The 21,207-nt window shown below is 45.3% G+C and overlaps 1 protein-coding gene across 2 annotated transcripts in view; it reads right to left on the bottom strand.

The window, feature by feature from the left end:
- RAPGEF5 (Rap guanine nucleotide exchange factor 5) overlaps positions 1-2,438 on the bottom strand; it is a 220,618-nt gene extending 218,180 nt beyond the window's left edge. For both annotated transcript variants that reach the window (XM_059396730.1, XM_059396731.1), the window contains exon 1: positions 2,154-2,438. In XM_059396730.1, the coding sequence (XP_059252713.1) occupies positions 2,154-2,384 (231 nt within the window). In that variant the 5' untranslated portion in view covers positions 2,385-2,438. The remainder of the gene's footprint in view (positions 1-2,153) is intronic.
- Between the last annotated feature and the right edge of the window lie 18,769 nt (positions 2,439-21,207).

The following is a 21,207-nucleotide window of genomic DNA, read 5'->3' as shown; positions in this document are numbered from 1 at the left end:
GGAGGTACTCAGAGGTAGACTTGGTCATGAGGCTGGGGCCTCCATGATGGAATTAGGTGGAGTTACAAGAAAAGGAAGAGAGGGAGATCTCTCTTTCCATCCATGTGCATTGAGGAATGGCCATGTGAGGGTATAGTGAGAAGGCAAGCCAGGAAGAGAGCTCTCATCAGAAACTAAGTCTGCGGCACATTGATCTTGGACTGTCAAGCCTCCAGAAGTGTGAGAAAATAAATTTCTACTGTTTAAGCCACCCAGTGTATGGCATTCTGTTACAGCATCCTGAGCAGACTAATACAGGTACATATTCCACCTGTTGTTGTTATTTTTTAATTTCTTTCAAACGCTTCCTATCTCTGTTAAGGAAGGGTCCAAAATCACAAAGGTGGTTCCAAAGCCAAAGGAAGGGGAAATAGTTGAAAAGTATGGGTTTCCAACATTGGAAAATTTGACAATCTTTCCCCCAATAAAAAAAATTGGCCATGTACTTACAAAATGTATTTGGAATGTCCCAAAGGAATACAGTATTAGGATCAAAGAAGGGTTAATGAAGTATGTATTATTTGAAGTAACCACATTCAGAATAATTAAGAAGAGCAAATTTGTACATTGGCAAGGCACACATCATCATCCCAGGCAGCAAGAAACACAAGCCTTTATGCAGATGAACACACAGATCTATTTATACAGAAACCTTCAGCAATTCCTGTCACAGATTGCCTGGCTGCCCTCATGTCTTCAGTATTCTGTGCCATGAAAAAGTAACTGTCAAGGATAATAGGAACTCGATTTGACCTACTTTTCCCCAGATTCTTGCAAAGTCTACAACTCTGGTTCTTGTGTTTATTTAGCTATCACATCTTTGGACATCTCACTTTCTTTGCAGACAATCTGTATGCCGCACGTTAAGGTCACTTGTGGGCAATTCCTTTACTCCGCTGGTCATGGACTTTAAGAAGTTCTACATCCAGCTAATCCTTGGAATATCCTTCTGAGGCAGATCATGTCATGCCCAGTCATCCCTACATTGGAAGGAAGAGGAGAAACACAACCTGGGAAGGCTGAAGACCTATACCAATTCATACCCTTCTTGCCCAAGGAAGCCACACCAAACAAATGTTTTTCCCCAACACTCACGTTTCTACAAGCCTATCTTTGTAAGGGCCACAGGTCCTCCAGTAAGGTCTTCTTTTAAAGCAAGCAACCAAGACTTCAATTTATTACAGCCCCCTCCCCCAAAGTCCATTTTGTTGCAGCTTCTCAGCAAAGCCTGCTTAATGGTGACAAATTCTAAAGAACTTTGTAGAATCTACCAAAGTTTGCCCCAAAGCCCTGGTGGGCAGGGAAATCCAAGGGTCTGGCCCTTGGCCTGAGGTCCCAGAGCAGTCTCCTGCGCGGCCTGTGAAAGGTCCCAGGAGAAAATCAGCAGCCATCCCGCTTCACAAACAAAACATGTCAGACCTGCTCAGGCCATTAAATGCACTTAGAGGCACAACCAGGGACACTCCCTCACCAGGAAATCATATCTGAACACACCATCAGGAAGTCAATATTTAAGATTTGGCGGGGTGGAGGGTGTGCACCCTCCCGCTCAAGGGGGCGTCACCAAGTACCAAGTGCTGGAGACTCCAGAACCCAGGAGCTAGAAGCTCGCCCGGGGAACTTCCAACTCCTGTGTCTCCACTTCGTCAGTGGCGGTGGTGGCAGCGGCGGTCAGAACCAGACCCGACGCCCGAAGCTTGCCACGGGGCGTTCCAAACAAGCTCACGCGTCTCACACCTCCTGAAAACTGGGCTCCCGTTTGTGGGGCCTGAGGCTTGCTGCCGAGACAGGGCTGGCCGACAGTTAGGTCCGGGACACCTGCAGCTTCCCCTCTGGGAGGGGCAAACGGCCCTCCTTCCGGGGATGCCCACGGTCCGCCGCTCCAAATCCAGGTGCCCCGGGTTAAGTCAGGGGCATCTGGGGGAAGGGGAAACCATTGCTCACCAGTGGGGGCACCCCCCTGGACCCCGCCTTCCCGGGACCCCGCACGAGGGCGCCCCTTCCGCCACCTCCCCAACTTCCAGGTACCCCCTCTGCGGCCCAGGAGGGTGGGCGCAGGCTCCACGTGCGCGCCGCCCGTGCCCACTCGGGCCGGACGGGTCCGGGCCACTCACCCGGGCCCCGGCGGCGCTCCGCTTCCTCCGCAGCGTGAGCCCGCTCCGCAGCAGCGCCGGCAGGTCCCTCAGCCGCGGCCGTGGCGGCGCCAGCGGCTGTTCGCGCTCCTGCTCCCGGGCACTGGGGCTGCGGCGCAGGGCGCCGTCCGCTGCCGCCACGGCCGCCGCCGCGGCCAGGGCCGGGCTCTCGCACGGCGGCTGCATCTTCACGGAGCCCACGGCCATCCTCATGCCCTGACGGCGGCTGCGGCGCCGGCAGCTCGTCTCCCCCGCGCTCGCCTCCGCGCGCCGTCCGCGCCTTCGCCAGGCAGCGAGAGGGCGCGACTGCGGCTCGGGCGCGGGGCGCGCTGCCAGCCGCTGCCCATTGGCGCGCGCCGCGGCCCCCGGCAGGCTCGGCCCCGCGCACCTCCCCCTCTCCGCCCAGGTGCGCCGGGCCCCGCCCCGCCCCGCCCCGCCCCCTCCGGTGGCTCACCTCCGCCCGCGGCTGGGCCCCCCTCAGCCACTCCCGGAACCCAAGAGGAAGAGGGTGGGACACCTTGGGCACCCGCTCATCCACAGGTGCGGGATTCCCAGAATCCTCCACCAACCCACTCTACTGCCCATCCCACCCCCACCCCCAATTTCCTTGAGGCTGAAGAGTCTCCTTCACCGCCTTTTACCTAATAGCCTGGGTTGACTTGGACTTCCACCGTGTGAACTGGGAAGTCTGGGGCACTCCTCCCTCTTCCAGTCCCTCCTTGCTTTTTGCACAATCCAGACCCAAACCATAATCGCTATTCCTCAAAAACGGTTTTTGCCCAAGAAACTTCAGAATAGGCTCCATAGTCTGGTACAGGTCAAACACCGTTGAGATAGACTTGCCTCTACTCTTTGGCATGTTCATCGCTAAAGAATAAGGGGAGAAAACTTTGGTTGGCTATGATAGGCGTTTGGCAAAGAGATCCAAGTCTGGTGACCTGAAGGTGAATCTCAGTTAACATGTTGGAACCTGACCTTCCCTGAAAGCCTGATGCATGTGATGAATGTGCTTGGTAAACTGCATAGGCCTACCGTGGTGTGAATCATTGTTTACAGCGCTCCAGGAGCTAGGAATAGTGGAGCATCCGGAGTGAAACTATTCCAGCAGGGCCTTACAATCAAGACAACCCCGAATCGTCACATCCCCCCCGCCCCAGTCTGTCTTCAACAAGAGCCAGCTAGGGCTTTTACTCCTTACCAGTAGGACACTGGGGCCCCATCTTTGCCCAAGACTTGTTAAAATTGAGTAAGTTTATTCCTGTTTAAAAAAGAAAAAGGAAAAAGCATTGACAAGAAAGGATTACAGGTAAGAGCTCTCAGTTGGTTTAACTACTGTGCCCTCAGCCCCTCTCGTTATAGATGCTTGGCCATAATATGGGGAAATAGACCACATTAGGAAAAAAAAAGAAGAAGAACGACCTGTGATCTCTGCCCTCAAAGAACTTAAGACTTTTTTTTGCCCAGGAGTAGAAAAACAGATATTGCCTTGTACTCTTAGTAATTGCCAAGTGAGTATGGATAATGAACATTCCAGGCCATAGAAGTGAGAAATGTTTCTGGCCTGGGATGGGCAAAAAACAAAAGTCAACAAAGAGAGTTTGAGTTGTGCTGTAAGGTCAAGAGTAGAAGATTGAATCATGCAGAAACAAAGGTGAGGATCCTTTAGGTAAGGAAAAACATGAGAAAAACACCAAGGTGTTAAGACACTGAACCTATTGGGCACCAACTACATCATACTGCTGAGAGAAAAAGACAGCACAATGGAGAAGCAGGGAAAAAATACCAGAATGGATGCTGGTCAAACATTGCAGAAGGCCTTAAATCCTGTCACCTTCAGGTGTGTGTATTTACTGGAAAGAGCTCTGTGGTGAACTCCATAGCCCATTCCCGTTTCCAAATACCTATCACATATATTTATTCCAGGCTGAAATTCCCCTTGTGTTATCATGGAAGACTACACCAGATTATATAATGCTTAAGGTAATCAGTCATTGTCTGGAGCATCCCGTACTCCAAACTTCCCCCTGAAATACCAACTAGAGGTCCACTAGACATTTAGTCCTGGTCCAGAAGAGGCCCTCCAAAAACACTTTTGGTCAACAGAACTCTGTTACGGCTTGTGCCAGATCACCCCCCGGTAATTTTGAATCACACTATTAGCCTACTCTGCTCCAAAATAGAACACCAGTGTTCTGGCAACCCTGTTTCTCAGTCTTCCCATTCTTCCACATAGCTTCTCAGTGTAAGACCAAGGAGTTGAGACTTCAGCCCGTGGATTGTACGGCACTGATCAAGAGTCTAAAACTCGATATCCCTAAGGGCCTTTGGAAGGCTGGCTTGTGTTACGGTGGTAAAGGTTAATTGCCACACAGCCATAGTAGAACACAGACAATAGGGAATGTAGAAATGTGTAAACAGAAGAGCTATGCCACTGTTTAGCTCAAATCAAGCCATGTCCCAACCCGGGACCTTTGTACTTGCCATGCCCTCTGTCTGGTATACTCTTCCTCTGCAACGCGAAGCAACAGAACTTCCTGCAATGGTGGAAATGGTCTCTATCTGTTTTGTAGCCAGTGGTGACATGTGGCTTCTGAGCACTTGAAATGTAGCTAGTATGTTTGAAAAACTGAATTTTTAATTTTAATTTGATTTTAATTAATATAAATTTAGTTAGCCACAGATGGTTCTAGGCTACCCTATTGGAAAGCAAGGTTCTAAAAATCCATGTTTCCCTTCCTGTATTTTTTTTTTTAACTAAAATGCCCATTTCAGGGAGGCCTTCCACAACCATGTGATTTTAAATTATAGCCCTTCCCAATCGCGCCTTTTTCTATCTCCTTCTAACCTTCCATAGAGCTTACTGCCATCCAAGATTCCATATATTTTACTTACTCATTTCATCTATTATCTGCTTTTCCACAACAAGAATGCAACTGTTACAGGACCTGATTTTTGTTCCTTTTGTTCAGTATCGAGAACATATTAGTTGAAGAATTTTTCCATATGTGAGAACTCAATTTTTCAAAAGGAGCTTAATCTGGATTTTTACAGAAAACCTCCTAATTTTGCAAAATTGCAAGTTTAAAAAACAAAACAAACAAACAAAAAAAACATGTAAATCCTATATGTGTCAATATGACCCAAGTCAAACAGCCATTCAGTACCAGAGCCAGTTTTTAGGAGAATGACAATTGTTAAGGCTAAAGTTTATGGAAATACCTATGGTAAGAAAACACAAGTTTTATTGGCTATTTGCAGTGAGGGGAAATTGGAGGCTGGGAAGATAATGCTGACATTTAACTAGCTACAAAGAAATGAGGGTCTGAATTAGTGGGGTCAGTGGATACTGGGGGAGGTGAGATGTCAGACATTGCAAAGAAAGATCCTCCGGCCTAATATGTGTTAGGAGGACAAGAAAAGTATTCCAGGTGGTGTTGCCCATTGTGTTTTACAAAGATGACCAACTCTGGACCTTGTATCCCCCAAGACTTTTTCTGCAATATGATCTCTCTACACCCCCATGACTAGACAGGGTTTCTTCCTACATTCCCTTTATCTTGGGCTAGCTCTGTGACTACTGTGGTCCATGGAATACGGTAGAAATAATAGTGCCTGCTCCAGAAGTAGGCCTTAATCGACCTGGAGTGGTCGCTCTTGGGATGCTCACACTCAGAGTCCAGAGTCCGGCTTCCTTGCTGTGAGGAGTCAAGCTGCTTAGAGAGACCATGTGGAGGTGCTCTGGCAGCTGAGTTCTCATCCAACAACCAACATCAAGAACTGGCCATGTGTAAGCCATTTTGGACTCGTAGTCCAACTGAGTCTTCGCCTCACCCTTTGCACAAGCCTGACTACAACCATATGTGGGTAAGAAACTGAAGCAAGAAGTACCCAGCTGAGCCTAATGAACCCACCCAACTATGAGAGATTGCTTTAAGTCACTAAGTTTAGAGGTATTTGTTATACAACAGTAGGTGACCAGACACCCAGTTCAGGAAAGTATGAAGAACATACTCCCCTGTGAGTAAAAAGGAAGGAAATTTATAGTCATATTTGTATATGTGAAGAAAGCTGAACTTCTTGCAAGTAGTCAGAACTGGCTACATGCAGAAAGGAAAGAAGGAAGATTTTTCATGTGTAAGTTTTTATGTTTTTGGTTTTTTAAAAACATGTAACTGTATTACCTAGAAAAGATTGTATTTATTTATTTGTCAGAGAGAGAGAGAGAACACAAGCAGGGGGAGTGATAGGCAGAGGGAGAAGCAGCAGGCTCCCCACTGAGTAAGGAATCCCCCCTCCACGTGGGCTCAATCCTAGGACCCTGGGATCCTGACCTGACCTGAAGGCAGATACTTAACTGACTGAGCACCCAGGCATCCCTGAACAATTTTATTTTTTAAGTGTCGCTGGATTTAGAAAAGTCAGGGAGGTGGGAAGAGCTGGTTTTTAGATCTCGTTTTTCATGGAAGTTCAACTTGACTAAACTAGAAGGCACCCAAATGAAAATGTGGCCCGTGGGCACAGGGTGAGCAGGAGCTCCAGAGAGAGGATAGGTGCAATGGACAGGCCAGTGCTGGTGCGTGAACAAGTGTGGCAGTAAAGGGTAGAACTAAAGGAAGTTGCTCAGAGGACAGAGGAGGAGCAGAGACAGTTTTCCCATTCTCAAGCAGGGCCCTTGGAGAACATGAAGCAGAGGACTTCCCATTTCCAGCTGTATGAAATTTGGGGTAATGACTCTTGTGGCTTTTCCTCCTTTAATTCGTGCAGTCCCATATGATTACCAAGATTACCACAGTATCTACTGGTTGAGCTTTCCCTGTGTTCTTCCACACTGTGTGCACCTGCTTGTCTCCTGATAAACGTACCAAAAAGACAAGCCATGCTAATGAGTCTCCTAACACGAATTGCTATTAGGACTTTGATCAGTCTTCTTGGAATTCATACCTTCCCAGCATCTCATTTTTAAATTTTCCCTCCATTTGAGATATTTTGCATTGCTTACCAGCTCTTAAAAATTAAAAAATTTAAAATAAAATATTTTTTTAAAAAATTTAAAAATTAAAAAAAAAAAAAACCAAAACCTAAATACAATTGTGTCTCCCTATTGAAGCCTGCCAACACTTTAGTATGTGATGATCAAAATGGACTGAATCTGACCTTCCCAAGACCAAGGTTGAGCCCTGCAATCTCAAAAGGCAGACCTTGCACAGGTAAATGGGTACTGCCCATCCTGCCTCTACTGAGAAGTCCAGACAGAACTGTTGGTTTACTTGACATTAGTGCTATGTTTTCTTAGGGAATGAATATGCAATTGGGAGAAATGAAGCAAAATGATGAAACCTGTTTCAAAACTAAAAATATTAAGGCTTACTCACTTTATTTTCGTTTTCAAGAATCACAAATAGAACTACATGCTGTCAGACTGTTCATGACAAACCTGTGTGACGCTGGGCTATTATTTTTGTCACGCAGCACACACAAGTATTCCCCTCGAGGAGGAGATGTTTTTCTTACACAATTTGCATTGGTGTCTCCAGCCAGAGACTGGCTGATAAAGATGCCACGGTAAGTTCATCTTCTGTTCATTATACTCGTAATCTTGAAACAAATTCTACTGATGCTTTTTCATACGCTATTTACTATTATCATTGTGGAAATTTCTTCCTTTAAGTCAAGAGTGCAAGTTTGCCACCTTTGGGTATTTAGAAAACTTTTGCCAAAAAAAAAAAAAAAAATTCTTTGTGGTCAAATGCTTAAGAAGACAGAGGAAGAAGGCAGTAAGAGAACTAACTTGACCAGCAGACAGCTAGAAAGGCAAGCCAATCTTCTCCCAGCATCCCTGTTCTGCTTGTACAAGTCTACTCGCCCTTAGCAGATCAAACAAAACCTCCTCCCAGAAGCCTTTCCTGCTCTTCCCATTTGGAATTAATTCTTCCTCAACTAGGATTTACCTACAACTATGAATCTACTTTTACCACCTCCCTTACAACAGTCCGTTTGAATATCTGTCATATTTGAATTAAATTTTTACAAAGAAGACCTATGTGAAGTTATAAAGTCCTTGAGGGCAGAAAATATTCATCTTTGCATTCCCCTCTAGTGTCTTTGGCAGTTCGTAGCACATAGTAGATGCTAAGTTAATGAACACATGCATACGTGAATGCCAGTGGATGAATAACAAAAATGAATAAACAAAATCATTATTAGTTAAACACTGCCATCATAAGTAGAAAAAAGTAAGACAATGGTATTAGCGGAAGCAGAGGCTCAGAGGTCGCAGGAAAATACATTATTCTAAGGGTGACGGGAGGCTATAAATGGACTCCAGATGGTGGCATGTTCAGATCAGCCGAGAAGGAAGATGATTTTAGCATCAGTATGTGAAGTGCTTCAGAACAGGGAGATGCGAGAAGCTGGGCAGCCAGCAAAGCAGGTTACAGGATTGCAGGCATGAAGTATTAAGACGGTAATCCATAAAATTCGGTTGATGGAAACTTCTGTGTTTTCCTTAAACTATTTGCTTGAGTGTATTCTGTGTACAAAGCGTCTGTGCTAATTAACTGAGCCGATGTTTGTAAGGCTGTTTGCACACTGTAAGGCACTGTGAAAAAACACTGCCTTTCTGTGGGGGTTGGGGGGCAGATGAAATGATACCTTGGAGGAAGCAGAGCCTGGAGTGGGATGACAGGAGCAGGAAAGGAAACAGTGTGTGGAAGATCAAGCCCAACCGCAAGACAAAGGCCACTAAGAATGTGTTGCTTCCTATTTGTGAATATTAAGCATCTGTAGTATTGATCCAAGCCAACTACAGAATAAGCCAGGAGAAAATCTACCATAGTGGGTCTGGCAACATTGTATGACTTCAAACTGGCTTTTGAAGACCTTGGAGAGAAGATAGAGATGGGGCTAAAACCCAAGAAGAGCAAGGGCTTCTGCAGGAGCAAGAAAGGTCTCCAAAGTTCTTAAACCCTTAGCCTGAAGACAATGACAGCACTCAAGCGGTGACAAGGTAGCTGTTTTCAAATATTCTGAATAGGTAGAAGAGGAAATGGATTCATTCTACACATAGCTAAGACCAAAGAAGGAAACCACCGAGAAAAAAGTTTCTTCTCATAGTAAAGGCTTTTCTCTCCCTTTCAAGTCCTTTTGAACATGGTCCTTATCCTTGCAAAATGGGGAGATGCGACATGGGATTTCATGTCATCAGACAGATGACTGGACTCAATGACCTGGAATGTTCCTTCCAACCCAAAGATTCAGTGATTTTCCTGGCTGGTATGCATACAGAAGCAGTTGTAGGATACCGGTTCTCAAAGTGTGGTCTGGAGACATCTGGGCACCCTCAAGACCCTTTCAGGGTTTCCACAAAGCTGAACCTATTGTCTTAATAATTCCAAAGTCTTATTTACCCTTTTGTTGTTATTCTATCATGAGTATACATTGGTGTCTTCCAGAGTCTAGAGACATAATGTTGTAACCCACAGAATACAACATTTTCTATTCTAGAAAGCCACACATTGAAGAAATTCACAAAAATATAAACAATGCCACTCTTCTCACAAAACTCTTTTTGCATTGGAAAACAGTTATTTTTCATAAAACCTATCACCTATATTAACAACCTGGTCCCTTGGGAAGGAAAGGACAGCTCTGAGACCCTGAAGAGGTGATAATTCATAACTGCTATTAGCCGAGCTGCTGACTACATCTGAACAGGTGCTCTTTGATGTCTATGGGTTTAGAGGTAGGAAAAGCTGTTAGTCATGAAGTTTCTGTTTACCCCTGGTGAAATGTTAAAACCTGCATTGTCAGGGCTGAGAGAACCTGACTCCGTTTTCCAGTTGAATCAAGACCAGCCAGTTTTGGTCACAGTCCACTGGGGTATCTGCATATTTGTTACCCTTGACTCCTCTTTAGCTGTGCAATTCCTAAGGACTGAAGTCACTGCTTGTGAGTATCTGTAAATTCCCCATTACTTGTTGTATTGTTCTCTGCACTGTGGGCATTCCATGGAACTGTAATTTTGTAATTCCAAATTAAAAGTGATAATGTTTCACTTTTCAAATACATAGATTTGAAACATTCTCTTAGATGCCATTCACTATGGTAACAACAAAATTTCATATTTACTCACACAAGACACTCAAAGGATCAATAAGCTTTCATGTTTGGAGAGTTTTCATAGTTTTTCCCAGGCTATATGAACAAGGTGATTTTTTTGGGGTGCCTGGGTGGCTCAGCTGGTTAAGTGGCTGTCTTTGGCTCAGGTCATGATCCCAGGGTCCTAGGATCGAGCCCTGCATGGGGGCTCCCTATTCAGTGGGGAGCCTGCTTCTCCCTCTCCCTCTGCCGCTTCTCCTGCTTGTGCTCCCTCTCTGTCTCAAATAAATAAACAAATACATTCTTTTTTTTTTAAAAAAGTGATTTTTTTAGATCTCTATGATGTAGACATTAGAAGAAACAAAGAAATGAAGTCAAGAGCCCATGAAATCTTAGGATAAGATTTGGAAGCATGGGGTGTTTGTCTTAATAACTCATTTCTTCTCAGCTTTCTTTATAGTTTCTAATTCAGGAATCCTAGATGAGCACCAGTGTAGTAGGGGGGTCTCTGTGGCAAGGCTGGCTAGATTCAAATCCTCCCACTGCCGTTATCAGTCCCAAGAAGTTCCACAGGCCCATCTTTGGCCTCAGTTTCCCCCATTTATAAAATGAGGATACTCACAGGACCTGCCTCATTAGATTCATGTGGGGAATAAGAGAGTTAGTTTGTGTCAAGTACTTAGACTGGAGCTGGGGCAGTCAGGAGGACAGATGTGTTAGAGATTATCCTTAGTATTCATTTCCATCAGGGGTCCACAGGCTTTACAATGGCTGGGAACCTCCTGAAATATGAAAAATATCCGTGCACTTTTCTGATGAAAGAAACATAGCCTTCATCAGATTTTCCAAGTAGGTAATCTAATAACGGCATCTCTAAAACCTATGGCATTTGGATTAGAGTCTACCTTCTTAAATGTGAGCGTGTACAGACAGGCCAAAGACAAAGACAGATGTAAGCTCCCCGTGTACATTAAGAGTTGTTAACTATGAATTCAATTACAGTCCAAAGGAGTGCTCCTTCTTTTAGTGAACACCTAAGTAGTACAATTTGATGCTCCCCACCCCCACCCCCAAAACACACACACCTGAAAATGAACAAAGGTTAGCACTCCATGCAGGTCCATGTGACGTAAACCGTTAGCTGTTGGTACAGAGAATTTGGGGGCAGGGGGTAGCTTGGAGACAATTTGGGGGCGGTGGGTAGCTTGGAGACAATTTGGGAAAGGGCAAAACAAATGGAAATCCATTACGTCTGTTTATGCTGAAATCCTAAAAATACTCTGAAGAAGTGACAATCATCACAGGATCAAATATGAGAGGTAAATGCGACAGGAGAAAATGCCAAGAGAAGGCATTTGCAGGAGGCAACTTTATTTTCTGTTCCGGTTTTGCATTTGTCTTCCTAAGGCAGCACAGATCCTCCATGAGAAGAAAAAGACAGATGGGATGACAGAATTTTGTCGCTGTGTTTTCTGGAGCATTTACTGGAAAATTTACGACTCCTCATAGTTACTGTTAGATATGTATTTAGAATAATTTTCTGCCATGACAACAGGTAATCCTCATAAAATTTCAATCTCCAAGAAGAAGGCAGAGACATTGCTTTCCTAGCTTTTCTGCCTTTCAGCTTGCATATTAATAACCTTGAATAGCTACTTGGTATTCTAAATAATTGAAGCTGCCTTGCTTGAAATCCACTTCATTATTGTTGGTTAAAAATGATGAATCCTTTCTTCTCTCTGGAAAATTTTGACAACTTCCTGAAAAGGATCTTACTGCTTCTTTGGTTCACATTAGATATTTCTGGAAACAGACTAGAGATGATTCTGGTTTTGCCTTAAGAAACATGTCAACACTTGAGGTATTTTCCACGTCCAGGAACCAGATAATCAATAGTTAAAGAATACCAATCCTGCGCTTAGGACTATGCTAGCTACACATGTGGCTGGTAGCATCCATTCCCTTGAGGGACTCAGAAACTAACTGGGAGAGTTCAAACAATCCCATTTGAAACAAGAGGAAACTATTCAATAGTCACCAAGCCTCACTGTGTTCTGCTGTAGAGATGGAAAAACGAATTGGAAAGGGTTCGTGTCTTCGGGAGCAGGGGAATTCTTACTAGGAAATGTGTTGAGGGTAAGCGTTTTTGTGACTTCCAGAACCTCAAAGGAGGAGGACACAGATGAGAGTTGGCATGGTTAAGACATCACAGCTAAGGTACCCCGTGAGGGAGGAAAGGATTTAGATAGACAAGCCATGGGAAGGAACAAATCAGGGAAATAGGAACGATGAGTGCTGTAGGAAGCACAATGCTAGGAGCTGTCATTTCGCTAAGAATCAATGTGAACAATGCCTTCGGGCATGAAAGTGTCTGACCCGGATGCCCAGACCCATTGGCCCTGAAATGATCATGGCTTCTTCATGGTAAGTGGAAAAAGCAAAGCATGTTGTGTCGTAAAACACGACAGTATGCTGGGATGGGTGGGACAGGCTGAATTACCAAGGGTAGCAGGAGTCAGGCAGATGACACTGGATGGTGCCTTGTAAGACATAGAGAGCATGACAGGTCTCTGAGCTGGGCAGGGATGTGGTAGAAGCATATTTGGGGATGGTTAACCGAGAAACAGGAGGCAGAGTTGCCTGGACTGTGGAGAATTAGGATCAGGGTGGCTAGCTTGGAGGTATCATAGTGACACTGGGTGAGGGGATGACCAACAGTCTAAGCAGGAAGGGGGAGGAAGAGAGGAGCTGGACATATTGAAACAAAACCGAACAGGACGGTGATATGGGGGATGGGAGGTGAGAGAGATTCTCAGGCCAAGAGGACACCTGCTTTGGAGGAGCTGCCAAATGCTGTGGGGGTGCTCAGGGCCCTTCTCGAGAATCAGATAATGTCAACTCTTCAATCTACTAAGCTTGCTTCCCATTACCAAAACAAGAAATAAAAACAAAATATTTTTTATCTTCCAGGAAGCACATTCTGGGAAACCAAACGAGGGATTTTGTGCATCTCAGCTCATTGCTAACGCTGTTTGCGTCAGGGCCGAGCTAATACCCCAACAGGTTGCTAGGAGAAATTATCTTACAGAACATGTTTAAACTAAAGACAGGATTAAGGCTCCCATCATTTTACAGAATGACCTACTTCAAAGGCAGTCCCTTTAAATGTAATAGGTGGATTTATACAAGTTAGTAGGTTTACCCAGGACCTATTTGAAATCTTCTCTTTATTTAATACTTTCATCAACTCATAGGGGAGGCTTTCCTAGATAATTAGATGGAAATAATAGAGTACCACACACTTTTATTATTTCCTTTTTACTGGTAAAGGAGCAGAAGGTAAATAAATTGGCTGAGATGCGTGGAGTGGGTTAGTCACCGCCCTTTAAAACTGTGGTTCCAGCCTGGAGTCCTGTCCCAGAGACCACATGGCACTGACTGCTGCCTCAACTCTGAGATGGGCCCTGGGCGGCCCCCTGAATGTTCTCCAGAAATCCCTTAAGCTTGAAATGCTTCTTAGGATTGATGCACTAATACCCACAACTCACAAAAGATGCAACACAGAAATAGCTTCGGTGACAAAACATTTTCCATAGTGGCAAAGACGAGTGAACTCACTGTCAAACACCCAAGAAGGTTAAGCCCAGTCAGGTGAGGCTTCACTGATGCACTCCTCTACAGCCATCTACAGCCTTAGAGCCATCCTTGGTCCAAAACTCTGGGGTTTGGGTACAAATCGCTTGCAGAAGGTTAAGGGAGGCCAGCGTGCCACATGTTACTTAATGTCGAATTTCCTTAGCACTGTCCTGAGCAGTTGCTGAGAAGACCTAAACCTCTGTACATAGAAGAGAATAACCTTAGGGTTGGTGGTCCTTATGGGAAGCTTTGCTGCACACCCAGGCCAGCTTGCATTGTTCCTAAGAAGTTTGCTCCAGTCACGGTCTCTGTGACTCCTATTCAGAACCACCCTCCCCACCCCCATGGGCAAACCAAATTTCACAGCAGTCACTGCAGCCGCCCATAAGGAAATATGTGGCTCAGCTACAAGACAACCTATTAAAATCATACAATGCTGATGCAAATATACTTACCAAACATACAGATATGACGCAAGAGCACAAGCTAATAAAAGCCAATGAGCATTGAAAGGATTGGGCTTCTGTGTTTATGGAATGAAAAATGCAGAGTGGTTGATTTGAGGCAAATACATTGACCAGGCAGGACTGCTGAGCTTCCCTCTCCTCAAGGAGAGGCTCCGAGACTCCACCAGTGGATGGGTTTCTGACCCTGTAAAGAACCCAGTGCAGTGTGTCAGCTCATTAAATTAGAAACTGCAGCAGCATCTTCGAATATGGAAGTTTCATATGCACAGCAGGTAGCCAGAAAGCAGGTTGTCTTAGTGTGGGTTCCCCTGGAATCACACCCTGAAATAAGAATTCTAGGGCACGTGATTTACTTGGGAGATGCTTTCAAGAGAAGAATGGAGTAAAAGAATGGAGTAAAAGAACTTCAACAGGGATAAGAAGGGAGCCAAGGAAAGGTGCATTTTCAAGAAAGATTAAGAATTAAGCTCCTGCTGGAGAACTCTGGCAGCCAATGTAGAGTCATTGGAGTTATCCCATTTAAGGATGAGAGAGCTGGGGTATTTATACTCTAATACCCATCAGTCATTGGGCACCAGTTCTCTGGCACTTCTTGTCCCCTGAGCACTGGCAGAGCAGGTTTCAGGCACCAAAATAAATCCTCCACACACACAGATGTGATGCAGGAACTTTCAAGCCTCACTGGTGTGTGCTACAAGGATAAAGCCTGAGTGCTTTATCATACATAGGTAGGGGGTGGATAGGATCTGTTGCAGAGGTCTTCCTCGGAAAATCCCCTACATATGAGTTCAGGAGACGGAGTTTTTAGGCAAACATGCTCTTTTTCCCAAAGTACATTTCCCCCTCACATATTTCAAGCAGGTGCCCTTTTCCTATATTCTGAAGTTGCATGGTTGGAAAGAGGCAAATATCCAAAGAAGGAAGTGTGTATTAGTTTGCTAAGGTTGCCATAACAAAGTATCACAGACTGGGTGGCTAACACAACAGAAATTTATTTTCTCACCTATCTGAAGGTTAGAAGTCCAAGATCAAGTTATCAGTTGGCTTGGCTTCTCCTGAGGCCTCTCTCCTTGGCTTATAGATGGCTATTTTCTCCCTGTGTCCCCAGATGAGCCTTTTCCTGTGCAAGCCCAACCCCTAATTTCCTCTTCTTCCAAGGACACCAGGCAGAACGAGTCAGGGCCCACCCATTGATCTCATTTAACCGTAATTATCTTTTCAAAGGCCCTATCACCAGACACAATCACTTTCTGAAGTCCTGGAAGCCAGGCTTCAAGTCAAGAATTTTAAGGAGGAGAAACAGCCCATAACAGAGAGTAAAGAACACATTTTTCATGGAGATCTGTGTATACTTCTGGTAAGAAGGAAAACAGCATGAACTCAGTTCAAGCAAACAACTATAGTTGACAAAAGTATGTGTGGGACTCTTAAGTTCTGTCTTAAGTTGGAAAAAGCCTTTTACAAGTTCATCTAGAACTCCACCTGCGATGTGAGGACCACTTGCAATGGTTCCCCTGAGGTTTAATAAATCCTGGCTTCATTATACTAAATCCCATGAGCAATTTGTGAAACTGGATGACAACCAGAGCCAGCCTCTATGGTGTGCCTCTCTGAAGCAAGCGCTGCGCTAAGCCCTCACCTCCTACATGGTTCCTGTGGGGTCGGTCGTGATTACCCTGCAGCAAATGAGGAAACAGGCTGAAGGAGGCAAAGTTGCCGCATTTTTCTTTCTTTATTAAAGGAATGGAACCTATCTCTGCTAATAGAATACAAAGACGAGCTTTACCTGCTGTAATTTTTATATTTACTTCAGTAAATATTTGAAAGGTAAACCTTTAATCACTGACCTCAGGCTTAGGGGAAAGGGGGAAAGGGTGGAGGAATGGGCCAGCGGGTGTGTTGGCCCCAAGAGGTTGTGCAATGGAAAGATGGGAGAAACGGACTTGGAAAGAGGGAGCTAGCACCCAGGCCAGCTTAGTTAACAGCCTCATGAGAACTCGGGCCAAGAGGACACAGGAAAGCCTAAGGGTACAGTTAAAACTGAGCTGAAAAAATTGCAGTACAGAGCAGTGAAATGGGCAGGCTCATCTACTCTCTCTGTTCTTATGTAGCCAGAGCTCAGAAGTTGACCTGAGAGCTAGAGCTCAGAATCCAGACGCATGTCCACACAGAAGGTCGAGACTGGAGAGCAAAAGCACATTCACAGGACACACTGTGCTGTGGACACCAGCGTGGCTGAGGTGGGGGACGGCAGTACATGGGCTCAGCCTGAGCTGTGGGTGTCTGCTGTTGGCATGCAGGGTGCCTTTATAAAATTAAGTGCCAACTGTTTAAAAGTGGGAAACTTCTATTGAACTGTAGCTTTTTGGGTGCTCTGGACAAATCCAAAGACCTGGGCACCCTGGCCTGCATGCCTGCCAGAGAGCAGCAGCCTCTCTTTCCTCAGCATGGGCTCTCTGCATTTGTCCTTAGCCCCGTCGCTCCCTGATGTCATGCTCCAGCTGACCTCATTCCTCTCCGTGGCCCACCAGGCCCCCTTTAGCAGCTGGAGCTGCCACTTGGTTGAGTTGCACGGTGATTCAGAGGCAATGGGGGTCTGTGTTTGAATCTCGGTTCTGCAATTTTACGAGTGTGTGATTGCCTCCCTGTCCATGTGCCTCTGCATCTGCTACACAGGTGTAACAGTGTACTCAGTGGGACAACAACCGTGGACTGTGCAGTCGTTGGCTTAGCACAGCGCCTGACCCATAGAAAGCTGTAGCTAGAGGTCAGCTCTTACTGCTGCCACTGTGGTTGCAGGGTTTTGTCAGTGTGTAAGTTTGTCTTCGGATAACTACCTCCATAGAGAAAAATGCAAGTCAGGGGCACATATCAGACGATTTATTTTTGCATTGTTCCAAAAGCAGCTCTGTGACCTGCACTCAGCCTGGCTGAACGGGAGTTCATTGTTCCAAAAGACACTGGCAAAATAGTCTAGAAAAAAGCTCCATTAGCCAAGGAATCAGGGACATCTTTTTAGTAGATCAGTTACAAAAATTTTTCTTAAAAAAAAATAATAAATTGGTATTGTATGATTTATGCCATACCCACATTCAATCCAAACAAAACTCTATTCTAAGAGGTTAGGCTATAGACATCAAAATGCCCCTTCATGACAACACTTTAGACAAGATTAAGGACAGGAAAAAGGTATTAACACTTGTAGAATTTACATACATGAATTATATATAAATTCACAATTATTCCTCAGCTAATAATAACCCGAGTTTACATTCCTTGAATAGACAGGGATTGATTGTGTGATAAGGGGCGGAGGGATGATAAGGGGCAAGCTGCCAGATTAACCCATAAGGCATTTCCAGTGTGCACTGGGTATTCCTGTATGAGGCGATGGAAACAGCCCTCCCCAGGGGAAGGCAGATGACCACGAGAGGCCTGGACTCATCAGGACGCTGCCTGCTTCCTCTAATCCCTTCTCTGCTGTGGTGTAGACGCTGAAATCAGGGACCAGACTGGCTGGTTTCAAACTCTACCCAAGAGCAAGTCACTTAACTTACTGAATCTCAGTTTCCCACCCGAGAAATGTATTCAATTAAAGCCTCTCACATGGGGCTGTCTGTGTCATCAGCATCAACAGGTACAAAGGTTATATGCATACGACATAGGCACCACTCAGTGTGAGCCCATCACAAACTACGGGTCAGTCTATCGCCCCTTCAACAAAATGTCCAGAGTGTTCATGTTCACCGGGAGTAGAAGGCATTCTGTCTCTGTTTCTCTGTTGAGTTCCCCGTCACCTTTGCGCCTCGAAGGGAGACAACACACTTGTTTTTTCTCCTCCCGGGAAGTGCAGATTTGTGAAGGTACAGAGGTTACAACAGGTTGTGGGCTTGGTGGGTCCTGATGTGGGAAAAACAATAAAAGAGGAGAGAATGGCAGAGTCGAAGCAATCCCCAGCAATGGCTGCTCTGGGCTGCTGGGGAGGGGAAGTGGGGGAGACAGGATACTCAACGACTGCGCTGGCCTCTCCCTCCATCCCGGCACAGCCCTGAAAATGCAGAAGTCATTGTTACTGGGCACCTGGGGCTCTGAGGGAGTGAGCTAGGATGAATATTTTTGGCTTCATTTTGAATGACTGAGGTAGAACTTATTTTTAGGGAAGTATGTGGTCAGATTGGCATTCCCACACTCGTCCAACAGTACACTTTCTGGTCTGCTACAGTTAATTGTGCTGAGGGCAATTTCCCAGGACTTAGAGAAAAATTAACACGATGTTCTTCCACCACAAAAAACTTCCAGTATTTCAGTAATCTGGATTTATACCAGGCATGGGAATAACCGGCCCATGGAGACTTTATTAATTTTTTTTCCCCTGTAAGTCTGCTTGGAGAGCTCCCTCATTGTCACAGGCAGGTTACAGGTCCTGGAGTCCCAGCAGACAAGCATTCTGAGCCAATGGCGCTCCTCACCTCTCTCTTGACCTGTGGACTCCTGGGCACATCTGTGGGTGAATTTTATGACTGACACTAATTTATATAGGCCGAGAAAGGGACCCTTGCTGCCTTCCAGCCTCTCCTCAGGAGACTAAGCATAGGTGCTCTTGCAAGAAAGTAAAGACTTGAGTAAAACACAGGGGAGGGGCACCTGGGGGGATCTAACTTGGAACGAATGGATTTTTATGGCCAAGGACACTGTCACCAGACTGAAATAAAAGGTCAGCTGCATTGGTGTACAGGTTATCCTTCCAGAGCCTAGAGAACAGCTAGGGACACAGTCATGAAAGAGAACCTAAGATACTTGCTGGACAAGACAGGGTAGGGGCCTCAAGAGACGATAATCAGCAGCTAGAAGCAAGTGGACAGGGTGGAGGTGAAGAACAGGCCGGCCGCTTGATTTTGTTTGCCTTTTCCTGCAGATATCTGCAATAGCACTGATGATTATCGCGCTTGAATCAACAGCGCTTAATTGGCCCATTCATCTAGAAATGAGCATTTTGAGGGCTTTATAACCTGTGTCCTACATTTCCTTAACAGGAGGCGCAGGCGTGGGCTTAGCTATCACCTAGACTGCCTCTTGCCCAGCACAGGGGCTCATAGAGGGGGTATCCCTAGGACTTGAGCCAGGATGTCTGAGAAAGTTGGAGGGAAGCCCTTTTAACAGTTCTACTGGGAGACAGACTGTAAATTCATGCCACTTGCTATAAAGTCAGAAATCCCTTGAGCATTTGCATTTGTGTATGAAACATGGTCTTGACTTGATCAAATGAAAAACGAAGCGAACCCTGCCCGCAGGTTATTTATCCCAGCAGCGAAGGCTCGGAGAGGCTGAGATTCTATTATCATGGAAGCCCCAGTGGACCTCAGGCTCTTCTTCTCTGAATTTAAATAAGCCTGGTGCCTTTGCGTTTGTCCTCACAGGTCATATTTTTGAATGACAGAACCATCTTGGAGGCTCTGCTCTGGGCCCTCTGTCTGAGGGGAGGTGATGCCAATCTTGAGGAGGTCCAGCTCCCTAAACCAAGGGTCAGCAAACCACAGCCCATGGACCACATCCGGCCTGCCTCTTTGTTTTTTAAATCAGATTTTACCAGAACTCAGTCATGACCGTTCATTAGGGATCATCTGTGGTTGTTTTCTCACTACGACAAGGAAGTTGAGTACTTGCAACAAACACCGCATGTCCTACAGAGCATACAATATTTTCTCTACAGTTCCCTACAGAAAAAGTTTGCTGACCCCTGCCCTGCGGCATGGCCTTTTCCAGGCCTCACTGGAATGCTTGGTATAGAGCAAGATGGAGGAGGAAGCATGACCTGAGGCCCCCTTTCCCCTCCCGGTGCCCAGGGACCACCCTTTTTACATGTCTCCTCAATCCTACCACAGAAATCACAAAATTTTGTTCTTCTATTATCTTTGACCCTCAGGTTCACAGACGTGAATGAATTCTTTTCTTCAGTCTGTGGCACAAACATCCTTGGTCCATGCCAGGTTCTTCCTTGTTTATTTTACTTCATTTCATTCAACCCCTTCATCTTCAACCCTCAATCCTTCCTCCCAGAGGGATGTCACTCTCAAGTGTTTGATATGCACTTATCCTTATAAAATGTGTCATGTCATCATTGCTGTGTTTTTAATGTACATAAATGATAGCATTCTGAAAATCTTGTTTTATTTCATTTTTTTTCACTGAAAACCATTTTCATTTAACACCATGTATTTAAGATTCATTTATACATCCAGTTCGACATTTCTAATTATATCTCTAAACTTTTTGGGGAAAAGGACAATAGATTCCTTTCTCAAAAGGTAGGGAACCACAGTGGATGAGTTCTTCATAAAAGTTGTGACATAGTAGGGGCACCTGGGTGACTCAGTGGGGTAAGCCTCTGCCTTCAGCTCAGGTCATGATCTCAGGGTCCTGGGATCAAGTCCTGCATCCGGCTCTCTGCTCGGCAGGGAGCCTGCTTCCTCCTCTCTCTCTCTGCCTGCCTCTCTGCCTACTTGTGATCTCTCTGTGTCAAATAAATAAATGAAATCTTTAAAAAAAAAAGTTGTGACATAGTAGCTCCCCAAAGAAGATACAATTTTTATAAAGAGCCTATGATACATTAAACACAATAGTATTTATATTCACCAGTGGGATCCCTGAATTCTTTAAAAACAATAGTGTCAATTATAGTTTTAAGGTAGTATTTCTGATAAACATTCAGTATATTCACTACTAACCACTCCCCCCCACCAATATATCCCTACCAGCTGATTTGTGGCCACTTATTTCCAACTATACGCTGTCTGTATTGGGTTCTGAAGGAAGGCAACCAAAGTTTGGGGTTTCAC

This window comes from Mustela nigripes, chromosome 4 (assembly GCF_022355385.1).
Source record: "Mustela nigripes isolate SB6536 chromosome 4, MUSNIG.SB6536, whole genome shotgun sequence".
Lineage (NCBI taxonomy): Eukaryota > Metazoa > Chordata > Mammalia > Carnivora > Mustelidae > Mustela > Mustela nigripes.
This window is presented reverse-complemented; position numbering and strand designations above follow the sequence as displayed.